Source organism: Oryctolagus cuniculus, chromosome 4 (assembly GCF_964237555.1).
Source record: "Oryctolagus cuniculus chromosome 4, mOryCun1.1, whole genome shotgun sequence".
Taxonomy (NCBI): domain Eukaryota; kingdom Metazoa; phylum Chordata; class Mammalia; order Lagomorpha; family Leporidae; genus Oryctolagus; species Oryctolagus cuniculus.
In genome coordinates, this window is record NC_091435.1 from 68,614,747 (window position 1) to 68,633,489 (window position 18,743).

The following is an 18,743-nucleotide window of genomic DNA, read 5'->3' on the forward strand; positions in this document are numbered from 1 at the left end:
CATAACCATGTTATAATTTTTTTCTATTTCAGAGAACAAGTATGATTATCTTCCAACTACTGTGAATGTGTGTTCAGAACTGGTGAAGTTAGTTTTCTGTATATTTGTCTCAATCTGTCTCATAAAGAAAGGTGAGTTCTTGAAATGGTATTATATACTTGCTAAAAATCACAGAATCAAAATACGTTCAGACTGGAAGGAGCATTTCATATCATTAGTCCCTTGATTCTACAAGAGATGAAGCTAAGATACAAACGTATGGGTGGAGTAACGGCCTCAGAAAAGTGTTGTGCAGAGCTGAATAGAGGGTACAACTGGCACAGTTAGAAATATAAAGGAAATATCCTGACACCAAAAAAAATACTTAGAAGGGCTAAGTCCTAAGGGGAATTTCCTATGATGGTTTCACACAGCAAGGAAGTTTTTATTCAAAATCAGGATTTTCTGAATCATTGTGCTGTCTGACTTAATAGGTATCATGTTACAAAGCAATTCCAAACTTTTCACGTGGGGAATGCAATATAGTACACTGAAGTCAAGGAGACTGTGTTCTGCAAGAGAACCAATAAATAGGGGTACTAGCCCCTTCTTCAAATGTACAATATTTGGCTTTTTGTGGAAATGTATAAACTCTTACTGTGCATTAATTCACCACCTTAGTTCCCTAATTCTTGAGCCACAGCTCTCTTTGTCTCTTTGATCTGTCTTCACAACTGATGTAAACAGAATTCAGAGCATTAAAATGCTTACCTGGGTAGGCTGGAGTTGTGGCATAGTGAGTTCAGCCACTGTTTGGGACACAGCATGCCATATCAGAGTGCTGGTTCAAGTTCCAGCTGCTCTGCTTCTGACCCAGCTCCCTGCTGATATGCCTGGGAAGCAGCAGAGGACAATTCAAGTGCTCGAGTTCCTGCCATCTACATGGCACACCTGGATGGAGCTCCTGGTTCCTGGCTTCAGCCTCGCCCAGCCCTGGCTGTTGCTGTCATTTGAGGAATAAATTAGTGGATGAAAAATCTCTGTCACTCTGCCTTTCTTAAAAAAGCAGAAAAAAAGGAGGATGTCTTTTCATACTGTAAGGTTTCAACGGGTGCAGCTTCTAGTTAGTGGAATACATTTTATCGTATGAAACTCATGCATTATTTGTGGGATTTAAACTTACTGCCTTTTTTTTTTTTTTTTACAGGCAGAGTGGACAGTGTGAGAGAGAGAGACAGAGAGAAAGGTCTTCCTTTGCCATTGGTTCACCCTCCAATGGCCGCCGCGGCGCACCGCGCTGATCCAAAAGCAGGAGCCAGGTGCTTTTCCTGGTCTCCCATGGGGTGCAGGGTCCAAGCACTTGGGCCATCCTCCACTGCACTCCCTGGCCACAGCAGAGAGCTGGCCTGGAAGAGGCGCAACCGGGACAGAATCCGGCGCCCCGACCGGGACTAGAACCCGGTGTGCCGGTGCCGCTAGGCGGAGGATTAGCCTATTGAGCTGCAGCGCCGGCCTTTCGGCCTTTTTTTTTTTTTTTAAACGATTTATTTATTTGGAAGGCAGAGTTACAGAAAGAGAGACAAATCATCCATCTGCCCCAGTAAACCAAAAAGGGGCGCAAAAGCCAGAGGTGGGCCAGGCTGAAGCCAAGAGCCTGAAACTCTATCCGGGTTACATGTGGGTGGCAGGGGCCCAAGCACTTGGGCTGTCTTCTGCTTCTCCAGGTATGTTAGCAGGGAGCTCAATCAGAAGTGGAGTAGCTGGAACTCGAACTGGCGCTCATTTGGAATGCTGCAGAACTGACCCCTCTGCCTTTGTTTTCTGTCTTCATTTTGCATCTCTCCATTAGAGTTTATGCCTAACTTTTTTAAAATCTGGATATGGAGTAATAATTCACACTAGCATTAGTAATTTTCTTTAGTTGTGTGTGTGTGTGTGTGTGTGTATATATATATATATATATATATATATATATATATATATATATATAAATTTCCACTCAGTGTCTCCCTTTCCCTATCTCCTTTGGAGGGAAATTCTCAGCAATAAGTCTTAATCACTGTGCTATATGTCCACCCCTGAACATAGTCTTGATTTTTTTTTTCTTATTTTAACTTGTTGACCTCCCACTTGGCATTTTGCTCTCCAGGTAGTAAGAGAAACCACATGAACATAGCCAGAGTTGTCTTAAATGACACTTCCACTACCTCAAGTTAACAGAAATTAATATAATCTGTTTTCCTAAGGATATTGCTAATTGTCTGTGATGATATATAGCAGTGGGTTAAAGAGAGACTAAGAAAATCCTATGTTTACTTTGATTTCCCACATGGCCACAATGGCCAGGGCTGTGCCAGGCCGAAACCAGGAGCCTGAAGCTTCTTCCAGGTCTCCACTTGGGTGCAGGGGCCTGGTGGTCACTTACCACAGCAAGTTTATAAAGCCACTTTTACAGATTTGTATCAGCAATCAAATAGAAGGCACTTTCTCAAAAAGCGTGGGCATCCTCATCAAGATCATTTATTTATTGTTATTTTTTTTTCTTTAGAAGATCATCAAAGTAGAAATTGGAGATGTGCTTCCTGGAAGGAATTCTGCGGTTTCATGAAGTGGTCCATTCCTGCCTTTCTTTATTTCCTGGATAACTTGATTGTCTTCTATGTTCTGTCCTATCTACAGCCTGTAAGTAACTATGACGAAGAAAATCTGATAAAAAGATATAGACAAATAAGTCCCAGAACTAAGCTTTTTTTTTTCTTGTTTTTCTTTATATTGTTGGTTTCTCATGGGCCCCTCTGGCTTTGCTGAAATTTTCCCTAAAACATAATGAGTACTGAATTACCAATCTGCCTAGTAGGGTCTCTCATTATTAGAGATAACTGTTTTAAGTTATGCTGAGTGCTTTAGGGCAGTTGCTCTCTGCCCCCAGGAAATCTAAGGCCACTCCTCTTTGTGTAGCCCTAATCAGTCTACTTATTTTCTGAGCCATCCTGTGCCCCTCAACCTCCCTCACCATCCAGGACCTCCAAGCAGATGCAGATGATTAACTCAGAGAATTATATACTCTCTACCTCTCTTGCACTTGTTTTAATGTAGTTTCTTTGCATGGTGTTTGTATGATTTTCTGTTACTTCAATCATTTCAATCAGTAAGTTCTTTGAGAGTAGGAATTGTATCGTTCCTACTGTAAATGCCATCTACACCTGAGAATGCTGGTAATGTTTTTTATCTTTCTTGGCATTTTCTGTGTCATTTTAGAAAGCCATTAGTAATCAGAATTGGAATTTAGTCTTCTGCTTTTATCTACTTCTTAGTTTGAGTTACATGTGTATTCTCCCAGAATTTTATAAAATGAAGACTTTTATTTCCTGTATTTTATTGAATTTTATAAAATGACGATTTTTATTCAATTTTATGAAATGAAGATTTTATGATTTAAAATCAGTTTTAAGTTTCTTTAAAAGTAAGATCAAGCATAGCTAGGATTTTTGGCACCAGTGCTCTACATGAAGCCTGGGTGTACCTTGGAAATATTACAGATCCTGTTCCACACTATCCTGATGAAGGGCATATCACAATAAAGCAAGTCAGACAAACTTTTGACTTTCCCAGTGCATTTAAAAATGTATTTACACTATATTATGGTCTATTAGATGTGTGATAGCATTATATCTTAAAGAACAAACAAGGTATGCACCTTAATTTAAAAATAGATTATTGCCAGGGCCAGTGTTGTGACATAGCCAGTGATGCTGCCACCTGTGATGCCGGCATCTCACATGGGTGCCAGTTTAAGTCCTGGCTGCTCCACTTCCAATTCACCTCTCTGCTAATGCACCTAGGAAAGCAGTGGAAGGTGACCCAAGTGCTTGGGCCCCTGCACCCAAGTGGGAGACCCAGAAGAAGCTTCAGGCTCCTGGTTTCATCTCAGCATAGCCCTTCTGTGGCCATCTGGGAAGTGAACCAGTGAGTGGATAGAATATCTCTGCTTTTCTTATATCTCTCTGTAGCTCTGCCTTTCAAATACATAAATAATCAATCTTTTATATATTTAGAATTACATATATGTAAATACTAAAAAAGAATGCTGGTAATCATTTGGGCCTTCAGCAAGTTCTGTTTTGACTACTGAAGGGTCTTGCTTCAGCGTTGATAGCTACTGACTGAGCAGGGTAGTGATTGCTAAGACTGGGGTGACTGGCAATTCCTTAAAATAAGACAACAATGAAATTTGCTGCATCCATTGACTTTTCCTTTCATGAAAGATTTCTCTGTAACATGTGATATTAAATAGACAACATTTTAGTTGTAAAAGTTCTTTTCAAATTAGAGCTAATTATTTCAACTGTATTGCTGTATCAACCAAGTTTATGTGATGTTGTAAATCCTTTCTTATCACTTTGACAATGTTCACAGCTTCTTCACCAGGAGTAAATTCTATCTCAGGAAACCACTTTCTTTGCTCATCCACAAGAAACAACTACATATCTGTTCAAGTTTCATCATGAGATGGCAGCAGTTTAGTCATGTCCTCAGGATCTTATAATTCTAATCTCTTGCTATTCCCTCTACATCTGTGGTTATTTCTTCCTCTGAAGTCCTGAACCCCTCAAAGTCATCCGGGGGCTTGAATCAACTACCTCTAAACTCTTACTGGTGTTAGTATTTTGACGTCTTCCCATGAATCACAAATGTTATTAGTGGTATCTAGATTGGTGGGTCCATTCCAGAAGGTTTTCAGTTCTCTTTGCTTAGATCCACCAGAGGAATCATTATCTATGGCAAGTATAGCTTTACAGAATAATTCCTTGAAGGTTGTGTTAATAAACCTGAAAACAGCATTGATTTCCTTGTACATCTCCATCAGAACTTTCAAGTGATGAAATGTGTTGTCAATGAGCAGTAATATAGTGAAAGAAATCTTTTTTTCTGAACAGTGGATCTTAATAGTGGGCTTAAAATATTCAGTAAACTTTACAGTAAAGAGACATGTTGTTCCAAGCTTTGTTGTTCCATTTGTAGAGTACAGGCAGAGTAGATTTGATATAGTTCTTAAGGGCCCTTGAATATTTGAAATGGGAAGTGAACATTGACTATCTTAAACTCACCAGCTGCATTAGCCTAAACAAGAGCATCACCTGTCATTTGGAGCTTTGAAGCTAGGTATGGCTTCTCTCTAGCTATTCAAGTCTTGGAAGTGTCTTCTTCCTATGTAAGGTTGTTTGGTCCACATTGAAAATCTCTTGTTTAGCATACTCACCTTAATCAGTTCTCTCTCTTTTTAAAAAAAGATTCATTCACTTATTTGAAAATCAGAGTTACAAAGGGACAGGGAGAGACAGAGAAATCATCCACCTGCGATTCACTCCCAAGATGGCCACAAAGGCCAGGACTGAGCCATTATTCACATTCACTAAAGAAATGTTGATTGTATTTTATTTGTATCTCACAGATTAGTTCTGCATAGCCCTTTCCTACATCCCTAGTACCACAGCCAAATCGCAACTTCCTTCTTCTTCCTCCAACTTACTGCTTTGCTCTTCCTTCCTGATTGTGTACAGCCATGGGTATTACAAAATAAATCACGTGGCTACTCTGTTAAATGCTTTGCCTCAGTGTGTTTCAGAAATTAAATAGAGTCACATGGAAAGTTTGGGGGCAGAGAGCACCAATGTCTGTTTTATCCTATGTTATTGTATGGAGAGGCTTTTCAGAGTTTGTCATGCTGGCCAGGCTGCTTGGTTGGGTACATTTGTACTGCCCTGATGTTACTATTCGGGGCCACTGCTTCCCACTGTGACAGCCTCTTTCCTCATCTCCTTTTACTCTTCTAATGGGATTCACTGGCATTTGTCTACAGAGAAGTACATTGACAATTGTCCAATAAAAATTCATTAGAAAATCAAAGGTGTTATATTCTTGGAATTGTTAGTTTGTCTTGTATTTAACCTAATTTCTTTAATTTAGCTATATATTGGCCATGTTTGCTGGTCAGTGGTTATGCTATGGTACTTTAACAAATTTTAAAAAATGGAATTAAGTGGTGAATTTATTTTGGTACAAAACATTTGAAACCTATGCATAGTTTTTTCATAATTTGTGTTTTCCATGAGCTTTTTGAAGAGCCTTTATGCTCATGGATTTCAAAGGTTTTTGCATACCAAAATAAAGACTTAGCATTCAGAGCAACCTCAGCAATCCAAAGAACTGTCAAGTGTGATTTTGGTACTAACTAATGTCAGGTTGTCCAGGAAAATTGGTTCAGCTCCTAGAATAGTAAAGATGCTTAATTCTGTGTCTCAATTTTTTACTGTGTAAATGGGTCTAACATTACCATGCACCCACAGAAACAGTATTAAAAGGCTATAAAGCACTTTGAGAGCTTTAAAAAGTGTGCTTCATAAGCATAGTAAATGTTATCTCTTTACCTAAACCTTTGGAATTTGTAAAATATTTCTAGATCTGCACATAAGGATTATTTACACAAGTATTGCTTGAATTTAAACATGTATTTTCAAAGCCTGGACAATAATTGGATCATGTCTGCATAAATTTAACAAGCAATAAAAATGAAATTTAAGCCTCAAGTGAAATAGCTGCCCTAATAACCTCTCTGGTTTTTGACTAAAAAGCTTTTTTTGTTAGGTGAACCACCACGTTGGGAGATTTTTGAGGTCAGTACTTTCTTTGGATTGTAACTCTATCTTTTCTTTCTTTCTAGGCCATGGCTGTTATCTTCTCAAATTTTAGCATTATAACAACAGCTCTTCTATTCAGGATAGTGCTGAAGTAAGTAATTTGCTGTGAAAGCACATATCGTACTGTGAAGTGGCACAGCCCGGTTTCAGATGAGAGACTCAGAGCACTGAGCCCTCGGACTCTCAAGGCCAGGGTTTTGCTCCTAATTGGCTTTGTGTAGTGAGCACTTTGTTGAACACATGTGGAAGGCAGCTCCAGTGCTAGCCTGGCCAAACCTTCTGCTGTCAGATTTATGAAATGTCTCAAGCACCTCAAAAATAAGGTTTATAATTGGTATTTCAATTTTTAGTGCAAATTTTCAACAAAGAATTCAGTATTTGTTTATGCAGAACTTTTGTATACTATAGGGAACTGGAAGGGATTTCTAAGACTGTTAATATGTTTATAATTGGAGATGATAAAGAGGGGCAAATTCTTTATTAGCCACTTAGGCCACATAACTTAAGTTGTAACTGGCAAATGATTTACACAAGGAATCTAGTCAAAATTACAATTAAGGAGCAGGTATTAACATAAGAATTAAGTTAATACCAGGGACACTGGTATCCCATATTGGAGTTCTTAGTTTGCATCCTGGCTATTCCACTTTCAATGCACCTTCCTGCTAAAGTATGTTCTGGGAGGCAGCAGATAATGGCCCAAGTACTTACATCCCTGCTACTCATATGGGAGGAGTTTTGGACCCCTGGCTTTGGCCTGGCCCAGCCCTGCCTGCTGTAGGTATTTGGGGGAATAAACCAGTGGGTGGTAGATCTCTGTGTATCCATCTCTCTGCCTTACAAATAAAATGAATAAAAAATATGTATATATTCATTCTTTTAAAAAATTACAGTTGAAGGAGAATTCTAAGATTTCAGATTTTTGAACGGGCTGTCAGCAGGCTTTACTATCTCCTGGATAACTATTAAGTAGTATCAATAATTTTCAGCAAGTAGTCCTGCTGCAAAGCCAAGACCAGAGTATGCTAAGGCAAGGGGATGCTACTAGATCTGGGTGCTTAACACCAGTGTAATTTGTTACTCAATAATAATTCTGATAAAAATTTATTTATTTTTACATGTGTTGTAGTAGTTCTCTTTAAGTTTGACATTCTTGTTCTAGTTAATTTCTTATTTCTCAATGTGCTACATGATATGCATTTTTCCGTAATGTATATGTACAAAAGGATGAATGCTTCATAAATAAATGTTCTAAATATTTATTGAATTCATGATGCCTTTATTATCTAAATTATGTTAAAATTCCTAAGACTTTTTTTTACCCTGAGGAAACATTCAATTTAACAGTTAATGTAAGGCATAGAAAAGGATAACTAGTACATTTAGCACACTTTAAATATTAGACTGAAATTTGCTTTATGCATCATGTTCTTCATTTTATTTGTGAATTGAGGGAATAATTGTAACTAATCAATTTAAAGGATGCTATTCCAAGACATTTAGTGTTCTTTGAAGCCAACATATGAAAATCACTTTGTAGAATAAAAAATTGACTTTTGAGAAATGTATATAAGCAATAATATTTTTATATTGATAGCTATAATAAAATTAGAGATATACTTTTATGGAGGAAAAAATTGGTTCCAACACATAAAAATTTCACTAGTAAGGAAACAAAGTTTTCAAATACATGAAGTTTTTAAAAATTTTTATTTATTTTAATTTTATTTGAAAGGTAGAAAAGACAGAAACAGAAATCTTCCATTTGCTGGTTCACTCCCCAAATGCTTGCACCAGACAGGGATGCACCAGGCTGAGGTCAGGAGCCCTACCATGTGAGTCACAGGGACCCAAGTATTTGAGCCATCTTCTGCTGCCTCCCAGTGTATGCGTGAGCCAGGAGGTGGATCAAAAGTGGAGTATCTGGGACTTGAACTAGGCACTCTGATAGAGGATGCAAGCATCCAAGAAGTGACTTAACTGCTGCAGCAAATGCCTGTCCCGTTTTTTTTTTTGTTTTGTTTTGTTTTTTGTTTTTTGTTTTTTTTTTTTGCCAAGTGAAAGGGGATTTTTGTGTGTGTTTATCTCTTTTTTTTTCTCACTTGATATCTAAGGCAGTTGGGCCATCATTAGCCAAGCTTTTAGTGGACACTACAAATATTTAAGAATCTCTCATCATAGCAGAAAGTGAAAAAGATTTCTGTGAAATCCAGGTATTATATCAGAATTATATACATTTAAAACTGATTTTATCAAAGAAAATAGAAAGTATATATGAGTGTTGCCTGTCTTAAAGTTGGCTAGTAATTTTAGCTCTAACCCATAGTGAATATTCCCTGTGAAATTTCTAAGCATTTAACTATTTGTATTGAGAAAGTTAATTCTTAGTATTGCCAAATCCAAATCTGTTCATAAAGTAAAATGAAAATGTTTCTTTTAATATTACTAATTATATTACATTGTGCTAATCTAAACAATGTATTTCTTTTATTTGGAAGGCAAAGTTACAGAGAGAAAAAGGGAGAGACAGAGAGAGAGGTCTTCCAACTGTTGGTTCACTCCCCAAATAGCTGCAATGGCTGGGGCTGGGCCAAGCTGAAGCCAGGAGCCAGGCACTTCATTCTGGTCTCCCACATAGGTGCAGGAGCCCAGGGAGTTGGGCCATCTACAGCCACTGTCCCAGGCACATTAGCAGGGAGCTAGATTGGAAGTGGAACAGCCGGTACTTGAACTTGTACCCATATAGGATGCCAGCATCACAGGCAGGGGCTTAACCTGCTACATCACAACACCCAGCCCCTATTTTGCTAATTTTTATAGTTAACGTTGGGATGAACTAAAATTCAGTAACATTTTTTGCATACTTTTCCTCTTATTTTCAGGTCAGTAATAATGATTTAAATACTTACATTTAAAAGACAATAAATGAATCCACTTCTATTATTTCCACACTGTAAACTTAGCTCCTTGAATTAGTCTTTTTTTTTTTTTTTTTTTTTTTTTTTTTTTTTTTTTTGGACAGGCAGAGTTAGACAGGGAGAGACAGAGAGAAAGGTCTTCTTTCCGTTGGTTCACCCCCCAAATGGCCGCTACGACCGGCGCACTGCACCAATCCGAAGCCAGGAGCCAGGTGCTTCCTCCTGGTCTCCTATGCGGGTGCAGGGCCCAAGCACTTGGGCCAACCTCCACTGCCTTCCCAGGCCACAGCAGAGAGCTGGACTGGAAGAGGAGCAACCGGGACAGAACCGGCGCCCCTGACAGAACCAGTTCTAGCCCCAGAGGACCAGAACCCGGGGTGCCGGCGCCACAGGCGGAGGATTAGCCTAGTGAGCCATGGCGCCGGCCTCCTTGAATTAGTCTTAACTTGACTGATTGAAAAAATCAACACTGAAGTTCCTCTAAATAATAGAGCTAAAATAATATGCTAGTAAACCTAATACTGTCTTCTATGAGAATGTTTTTCAAGGATATCTGTTATGTTTTTAACTTTTTTAAAAGATTTATTTGATTTATATTAAAGGCAGAGTTAAAGAGAGAGAGGGAAATACACAGAGAGAGAGAGATCTTCCATCTGCTGGCTCACTTCCCCATTGGCTGCAACATCTGTGGCTGGGCCTGGCCCAAGCCAGGAACCAGGAACTTAATCCAGATCTCCCACATGGTTGCAGGCACCCAAGCACTTGGGCCATTTCCCACATCCCACTGTTGTTCCTAGGTACATTAACAGCTGGATTGAAGTGGAGCAACTGGGACTCCAGCCAGTGCATTATAAGATGTCCACATTACAGGCTGCGGCTTTAACCCATTATGCCACAATGCTGGCCTCTTTAACCTCTTTTTTTTTTTTTTAATATTTGTAGTCAAAAAAATGAAAAAGCACAGAACATAAAATTGACTATCTTAACCAGTTTTTCAGTGTACAACTCAGTAGTATTAATATGTTCACATTGTTGTAAAACAGATCTTGAAATTTTTCATCTTGCCGATTTGAAATTCTGAAACCATTAACCAACTCTACCCCTTCCCCTATACTTCCCTAACTAGTGATGTACTTTTCCATAATATGCTTTTTTTTTAAAGATTTATTTGTTTATTTGAAAGTCAGAGTTACAAAGAGAGAGGGAGAGACAGAGCTCTTCCGTCTTATGGCTCCCTCCCCAAATGGCTACAACAGCCAGGGCTGGGCCAAGCTTTAGCCAGGAGCTTCTTCCGGGTCTCCTACATGTGTGTCAGGGCCCAAGCACTTGCACCATCTTCTGCTGCTTTCCCAGGTGCATTAGCAGGGAGCCAGATCAGAAGTAGAGCAGCTGAGACTCAAGCTGGCGCCTGTATGGGATGCCAGTGTTGCAGGCGGAGGCTTTACCCATTATGCCACAATACTCCCTCACCTCACCCATGTACTTTTCATTTCAATGAATTTTTCTACTTTAGGTACTTCATATTAGTGGATTTATATAGCATTTTTCTTTCTGTGACTGGATATTTCACTTAACATATTGCGCTCAAGTTTACAGCATGTAACAGTATTCCCTTCCTTTTAAAGCTGAATAATACTCCACTGTATGTATATTCCTCTATTATTACATTTTAAAATCAACTTTGTTCTATTTTGAACTTCTTATTGTTTGTAATATGTTATTTTTCCCTATTTTATACTCTCTAAAAATCTTTTGATGATATTTTTGCCCTTGGCAATGAAATTTTTTTTAAAGGATTTTATTTACTTACTTGAGAGGTAGAGTTACAGACAGTGAGAGGGAGAGACAGGGAAAGGTCTTCTGTCCGCTGGTTCACTTCCCAGATGGCCACAATGGCCAGAGCTAGGAGCCAGGAACTTCTTCCAGGTGTGCCGCATTAGTGCAGGGGCCCAAGGACTTGGGCCATCTTCTACTGCTTTCCCAGGCCACAGCAGAGAGCTGGATCAGAAGCGGAGCAGCTGGGACTAGAACTGGTGCCCATATGGAATGCCGGTGCCACAGGTGGAAGATTAACCTTCTGCGCCATCGCAGATATGAAATGAAATGTTAACCTAGGAGCAGCAGCCTAAGAGTTCTATCAAAGCTATTAGTTCCTTTAACATAATTAACTCATTTTTCATTTAGAATATTAGAACTGCACTATATTTAATTCTAGAAGCGCCATCAAATAATAAAATAAAAGACTACAGGAGTGGAAAATATAAATTTAATGAGTAATACAAGGATTACTTGAAGGAATTTGAAAATGGTGGAAAAATATACCATCTAAGTGTTTTATTATCTATTCTGATAAGTATATGGATTTACTCTTAGAAGTATATCTGCTGATTCAAAGTGGAACTTGGTGGCAGGCATTATTCCTCAAAGGTTGCCTCATTGGTTTACTCTTAAGCCTTAGCAAATTTGTATAATTTTGTATTAAGTTTTTTGCTTTATTTTAGAGGAATAACATCAATCTAAATATTGAGATTTGGGAACAAAACCAGCACTTATTTTTCATATACAGAGTGTGTGTGTGTGTGTGTGTGTGTGTGTAAGTTTCATGATTTAATCATAGCAAAGCTATGAGAAGGAATGATTAAAAGCATTTTGAAATGTTTGCATTGGTTGTCTTGGAAATTTTTTAAAGATTTATTTATTCATTCATTCATTCATTCATTTATTTGAAAGAGAGAGTGAGAAAGAGATCTTCAGTCCACTGGTTAACTCTCCTGTTGTCCGTAATAGCTGGGACCAGGGCAGACTGAAGCCAGGAGACAAGAACTCCCATCTCGGTCTCCCATTTGGGCGGCAGAGGCCCAAGCATTTGGGCCATATTCTGCTGCCTTTCCAGAGTGCGTTAGCAGGAAGCTGCATGGGAAGCAGAGCAGCCAGGACTCAAACTGGCATCCCAGTATTGGCTGCTGGCATCAGAAGCAGTGGCTTACCCCTCTGTGCCATGTCACTGGCCCCAATAAATCTCTCTCCTTTAAAAAAAAAAATATTTGGAAGAGTTAGAGAGAGAGGGAGAGACAGAGAGACAGGTCTTACATCCACTGGTTCTCTCCCCAGATGGCCACAATGGCCAAGGTTGGGCCAGGTTGAAGCCAGAGCCAGGAACTCCATCTGAGTCTCTCACGTGGGTGGCAGAAGCCCAAGTGTTTGAGCCGTCTTCCGCTGCTTTTCGAGGCCATTAGCAAGGAGCTGAATCAGAAATGGAGCAGCTGGGGCATGGATTGGTACCCATGTGAGATGCCTGCATCACAGGTGGTGGCTTTACCTGCCACGCCACAGTGCCAACCCCTATAAATCATGATTTTTCATCAATCTGCCCTTGGTCATTTTCTCTGTGTGACTAAGAAATGTATACGTACAAGTTCTTCTGACAACAATTCTGTGGGTCCAGTTAATTGTTTTCAGGCTCTGCTTTGGTTTACTACCATCAAATACAATTGAAATATTCTAGAAATGCTAATATCTGATAACATTTGAACTGGATTGTTCAGTTACTGGGAAAACCCATAGTGGAAAATCATTGTACTTGTACACAGTTGTCCCTTGGAATCCACCTAGCATTGGCTGCAAGATACCTCATAGATAACAAAAACTGTAACTACTCAAGTCCATTATAGAAAATATCACTTCATTTGCATATAACCTGTGCATATCTCTGATATACTTGAAATCCCCTCTGGATTTTTTAAAAGTATTTATTTATTTATTTGAAAGGCAGAATTACAGAGGGGCAGAGACAGAGAGAAAGGCTTTCCATCTGCTGGTTCACTTCTTAGTGGCTGCAACAGCTGGAGCTTGGCCTATCCAAAGCTAGGAGCCAGGCACTTCTTCCAGGTCTCCCATATGGGTGCAGGGGCCCAAGGACTTGAGCCATCTACTGCTTTCCCAGGCCATAGCAGAGAGTGGGTTGGAAGTGGAGCAGCCAGTCTCAAACCAGTGGCCACATGGGATGCTGCCTCTGTCGGTGGCAGATTCACCTGCTAATGCCACAGTGCCAGCCCCTCCCCTCTAGATTTCTTATAATAGCCAGTACAGTGCAAATGATTTCAAAGTAGCTGTTTTACTGCATTGTACTGTGAATAATGACAAGGGAAAAAGTCTGTACATGTTTAGTACATGTGTAAGTTTTTACTTTTTTAATATGAGAGTACTTAAACAGTTTTTGAAAAAGTGAAAAGTTTATTTTGATTCAAAAAAATTTTGAAATCCATGCATAAGAAAGTCCTTCGGGGCCAGTGCTGTATTAAAGGGGGTAAGGCTGTGTCTGCATCCCATATGGGCGCTGGTTCAAGTCCTAGCTGCTCTACTTCCGATCCAGCTCTCTGCTATGGCCTTGGAAAGCAGTGGAAGACGGCCCCCCCTTAGGCCTCTGCATCCTTGTGGGAGACTTAGAAGAATCTCCTGGCTTCAGATCGGCCCAGCCCTAGCTGTTGCAGCCATTTGGGGAATGAACCAGCAGATGGAAGACCTTTCTCTCTCTGCCTTTCAAATAAATAAATAAATAAATCTTAAAAGAAAAAATCCTTCAAAAGGTTTATGAAAAATGCTTACTAAGAAAAAACTATTCAAAAACTTTCTGCACCAAAATAAAATTTTAATGCAGTTTATCCATGAACATTTTTTTAAGATTTATTTATTTGAAAGCCAGAGTTATAGGAAGAGAGAGGTATCTCCCATCCACTGATTCACTTCCCAAATGGCTACAACTGCCAGAGCTGGTCTGATTTGAAACCAGGAACATCTTTGGGGTCTTCCAGATATGTGCTAGGGCCCAAGTACTTGAGCTATCTTCTGCTACTTTGCCGGGTACAATAGCAGGGAGCTGAATTGGAAGTAGACCAGTTGGGACTTAAACCAGTACCTGTGTGGGATGCTGGCACCTCTGGCGGCAGCTTTACCTGCTGTGCCACAGCACCAGCCCCATCCATGAACATTTTGAAGTACTTTTATATTTTGAATTCACAGTTGATAGAACTCAGAAGATATGGAAGGCTGACTACACACACACACACACACACACACACACACACACATACACATACACAGTAACTTCTACCCCTAACCCCTTTATCTGCAGGAGATGTCTTCTAAGACCCCTTGGTAAATGCCTGAAATTCCATACAATACAACACACACACACATACACATTTACATACACAGTAACTCCTACCCCCAACCCCCTTATCTGCAGGAGATGTCTTCTAAGACCCCTTGGTAAATGCCTGAAATTCCAGACAATACAAAATGCTGTGTACACTATATTGGGGAAGGGAAGGGGGTCGCACAGGTGTTGTGGTGTAGCAGATAAAGCCACGTGTGCAGTGCTGGTATCACATATGGGCAACATTTCAAGTCCCAGCTGCTCCACTTCCAATTCAGCTCCCTGCTAACGGTCTGGGAAAAGCAGCGGAAGATGGCCCACGTACTTGGGTCCCTGCCATCCTCATGGGAGACCTGAATGAAGTTCCTGGCTCCTGTCTTCAGCTTGGCTCAGCCCTAACCATTGCGGCCACCTAGGGAGTGAACCAATAGATGAAAGATTTGTCTCTGTCTCTCTCTTTCTCTGCCTTTCTTTCCACCTTAACCAAGCACTGGCATGCATTATGGCTGTAACTTGGAGTTTGAGGTGCTATAGCAAAACTAACATGAATTTCTCTTTCCTCTTTCACAATTTCTTAGACAGAATATACATTCTTACTGTAGTTCTTAGCAAGCTCAGCACACAGTATTTTCTTTTATTAAGAACTTTCACATTTTCACTTGAAGCACTTTCTGGCTCTCTCTGACATATCTGCATCTGCTCTTGATATGGCTGTTAGGTAAAGTAGGGTCACTTGAACACAAGCTCAGAATGAGATGCTGCAGCAGTTGATCTGATAGCTGCTAAGTGGCTGACAGGCAGGTGGCATAAACGCAGTGTGAATACACTGGGTAAAGGCATGTCTCACGTTCTGGGTGGGACTAAAATAGGTTCCATCATGCTAATCAAAGTGACACAGTTTAAAATTTGTGAGTTGTTTATTTCTGAAGTTTTCCACTTAGTGATTTTGAGTAGTAGGTTATTAAAACTGGAAAATAAACCCATGGGTAAGTGGGAACTATCCTTCCCACACACAGTATATGTATATACAAGAATCTAAGCAATTTTGATGCTGAATTAAGTCCTTTCCATTTTGTGTGTGTGTGTGTGTTTGGACTTCTCGTCTGAAGCTACACTCACTATACATCATTTCCGGTTGCAGTTACCCTAAAGTGCATCAAGTGTTTGAGAATATTTTAAAAATAGATTTTTATTCATTCCCAAATCTTTTACAACTAGCCCACCTATATGTAATTCAAAAGCAGTTCTTTAATTTGAGTGATTTGCCTTTAGCTACTCTTTGGGAAGCCTTCAATTTTATTTTCATAATAAAAGCAATCATTTTCTTATAATCTATCATTTATTTGATAAAATATACATATATTGACAATAGTGCATTCACCTGTCAAAAATTATGTTTAGGGGGGCCGGTGCTGCAGCATAGCGTGCAAAGCTGCCGCCTGCGGTGCCGACTTCCCATATGGGCACCAGTTCAAGTCCCAGCTGCTCCACTTCCGATCCAGCTCTCTGCTATGGCCTGGGAAAGCAGTACAAGATGGTCCAAGTCCTTGGGCCCCTGAACTCACGAGGGAGACCAGGAAGAAGCTCCTAGCTCCTGGCTTCGAATCAGCGCATCTCTGGCTGTTGCAGCCAATTGGAGAGTGACCACCAGATGGAAGACTTCTCTCTCTCTCTCTCTCTCTCTCTCTCTCTCTCTCTGCCTCTCCTCTTTCTGGGCAGCTCTGACTTTCAAATAAAGAAATAAATCTTTAAAAAAAAAGAAGACCTCAAAAAAAATTATGTTTCGGAACAGAAACTCTGTGAGAAAACAATTCTACTAGCCATAAGCGTCCAGGTCTGAGCATCAGTCACTGTGTTTCCCTGGACTGTGGAGCTATCAGAGATTAAGCTGTGTTACATCAATTAAACTGAAGAAGAAATTCTTCCAGGAGAAAGCAGCCATTGTTTGTAAGATTACAAATCCTCAGCGAAATTTATAGAGTAATTTGTTAAACCTTATTTGGAAATCTATCTTTAGCTTAAGTCTTAATATTTTTTACCTTCTCTAGAACATTACCTTGAATGTGTAATTGTTTGCAGTAGGTACTGTTTAGCTTCTTTAAGGATTTGTTTTCTTAGGTTATTTATTCTCAGTGTCAATATTAGTGGATAGCCGACAGCTGTCAGAACTGAGAACTAAATACTGGAGGTTATGTCATTGCCTCATATGTCTTTCAGTCATTTACAATAATTGATTATATAATGATGTTTATAAGTTAGATGCTGGTGTTTCATCCCTGTATTATTCTGTTTCCAATCTATTTACTTTCTTTAAAAAAAAAAAGATTTATTTACTTATTTGAAAGTCAGAGTTAGAGAGAGAAGGAGAGGCAGAGAGAGAGAGGTCTTCTATCCACTGGTTCACTCCTCAGTTGGCCACAATGGCTGGAGCTGCGCCAATCCGAAGCTAGGAGCCAGGAGCTTGTTCTGGGTCTTCCATGCAGGTGCAGGGGCCCAAGGACTGGGCCATTTTCTGTTGTTTTCCCAGGCCAGAGCAGAGAGCTGGATTGGAAGTTGATCTTCCGGGTCTTGATCCAGTGCCCATATGGGATGCCGGCACTGCAGGTGGCGGCTTAACCCACTGCGCCACAGCGTCGGCCCCCATTCTATTTACTTTCCATGATTTAATATGTACCAGCTGCACCTTTAAAACTTTAAGTGACTGGCTCACTTTTGGCAGAGAGCCCTGCTGACTCCATCCTTAGTTCTATATCTAGTTCTTTGTTTTTTAAGATTTATTTATTTATTTGAAAGACGGAGTTAGAGGGACAGAGAGAAAGATGAGTCTTCCATCTGATGGTTCACTCCCCAGATGGCTGCAACAGCCAGAGCTGGGCCAGGCTGAAGCCAGGAGACAGGAGCACCATCCAGGTCTCCCACATGGGTGGCAGGGGTGGCAGGGACCCAAGCCATCTTGCACTGCTTTCCCCATGCATCAGCAGAGAGTTGGATTGGGAGTGGAGCAGCCAGGACTCAAATTGGCACCTATATGGGATTCTGGCATTGCAGGTGCAGCTTAACCTGCTGCTCCACAATGCAGGTACCCTAGATTCAGTTCTTTTAAAATTATGTACATGAAAAGACATGATGATATCCATGGGTATGCTACTGTCTAGAGTTGTCTGCACATTTTGAAGTTGTAAAGCAACTGATGAAATCAGTCTTTCCTGTGTATGCATCTTGGGAGGTCACAATTACTGTTTAATGGCTGGCACTGTTGTGTAGCAGGGTTACACTGCACTTTGCAGGCTGATATCCTATATGGTCGCTGGATTGTGTCTCAGCTGCTCCACTTCCAATCCCGTTCCCTCTTGATGCACCTGGAAGGCAGCAGAAGATGGCCCAACTCCTTAGGCCCTTGCCACCCATGTGGGAGACTTGGAAGAAGCTCCTGGCTCTTGACTTTGGCCTAGCCCAGCCCTGGACCGGCCATTGTGGTCTTTGAAGAGTGAACCAGCAGATGAAAGGTTTCTCTCTTTGCTGTCTCTCTGTATCTCTGCCTTTCAAATAAATAAATAAATAAATATTCTTTAAAAATGTGATAATCCATGAAGGAGACATAAAACCAGGGCTGGAATCCTTTCCTTGCTGTTTCTTAAATGTGTGATCTTTGGGGGGTCAGCTGACCTCTCAGAGACCTGCTTCTTCCCTTGGAGCAGGAATTATTTCACCCCTACAAGGTACTCAAGAAATGTGAGAATGAGATCAAAACTCTCAGAACTTCAGATTCTTACCTGTTGCTTCACCCTTCTGCCTTTGCTTGTGTTACTCTCTTTCATGGTTTCCCACTTCTTCATCTGATTAATTGATCTTCAAATGCCAAGAGTTCTGTTCCCCCCAGAGGCCTTCCTGATCATCTCGGCCTCAGTCAGCTCTTCCTCTCTTCTTTCCCAACATTGGGTGTTCTTGTTGCCTTTGCGTAGACCCTTCTTGCTGCCTGCATATCTCGCTCTC

At 40.4% G+C, this 18,743-nt stretch overlaps 1 protein-coding gene across 7 annotated transcripts in view; it reads left to right on the forward strand.

Annotated features, from left to right (window-relative positions):
• The window catches only part of SLC35A5 (solute carrier family 35 member A5), a 40,984-nt gene that overhangs the window by 6,812 nt on the left and 15,429 nt on the right, over positions 1-18,743 (forward strand). For 5 of the 7 annotated variants that reach the window (XR_011387870.1, XR_011387871.1, XM_051819048.2 and 2 more), the window contains exons 3-5: positions 33-131; positions 2,528-2,661; positions 6,701-6,768. Coding sequence is in view for 5 of the 7 variants with exons in the window: in XM_051819048.2 (XP_051675008.1) it covers positions 33-131; positions 2,528-2,661; positions 6,701-6,768 (301 nt within the window). In the remaining 2 variants the exon portion in view is untranslated. The remainder of the gene's footprint in view (positions 1-32; positions 132-2,527; positions 2,662-6,700; positions 6,769-18,743) is intronic. The other 2 variants (XM_070072108.1, XM_051819050.2) reach the window with 1 other exon arrangement.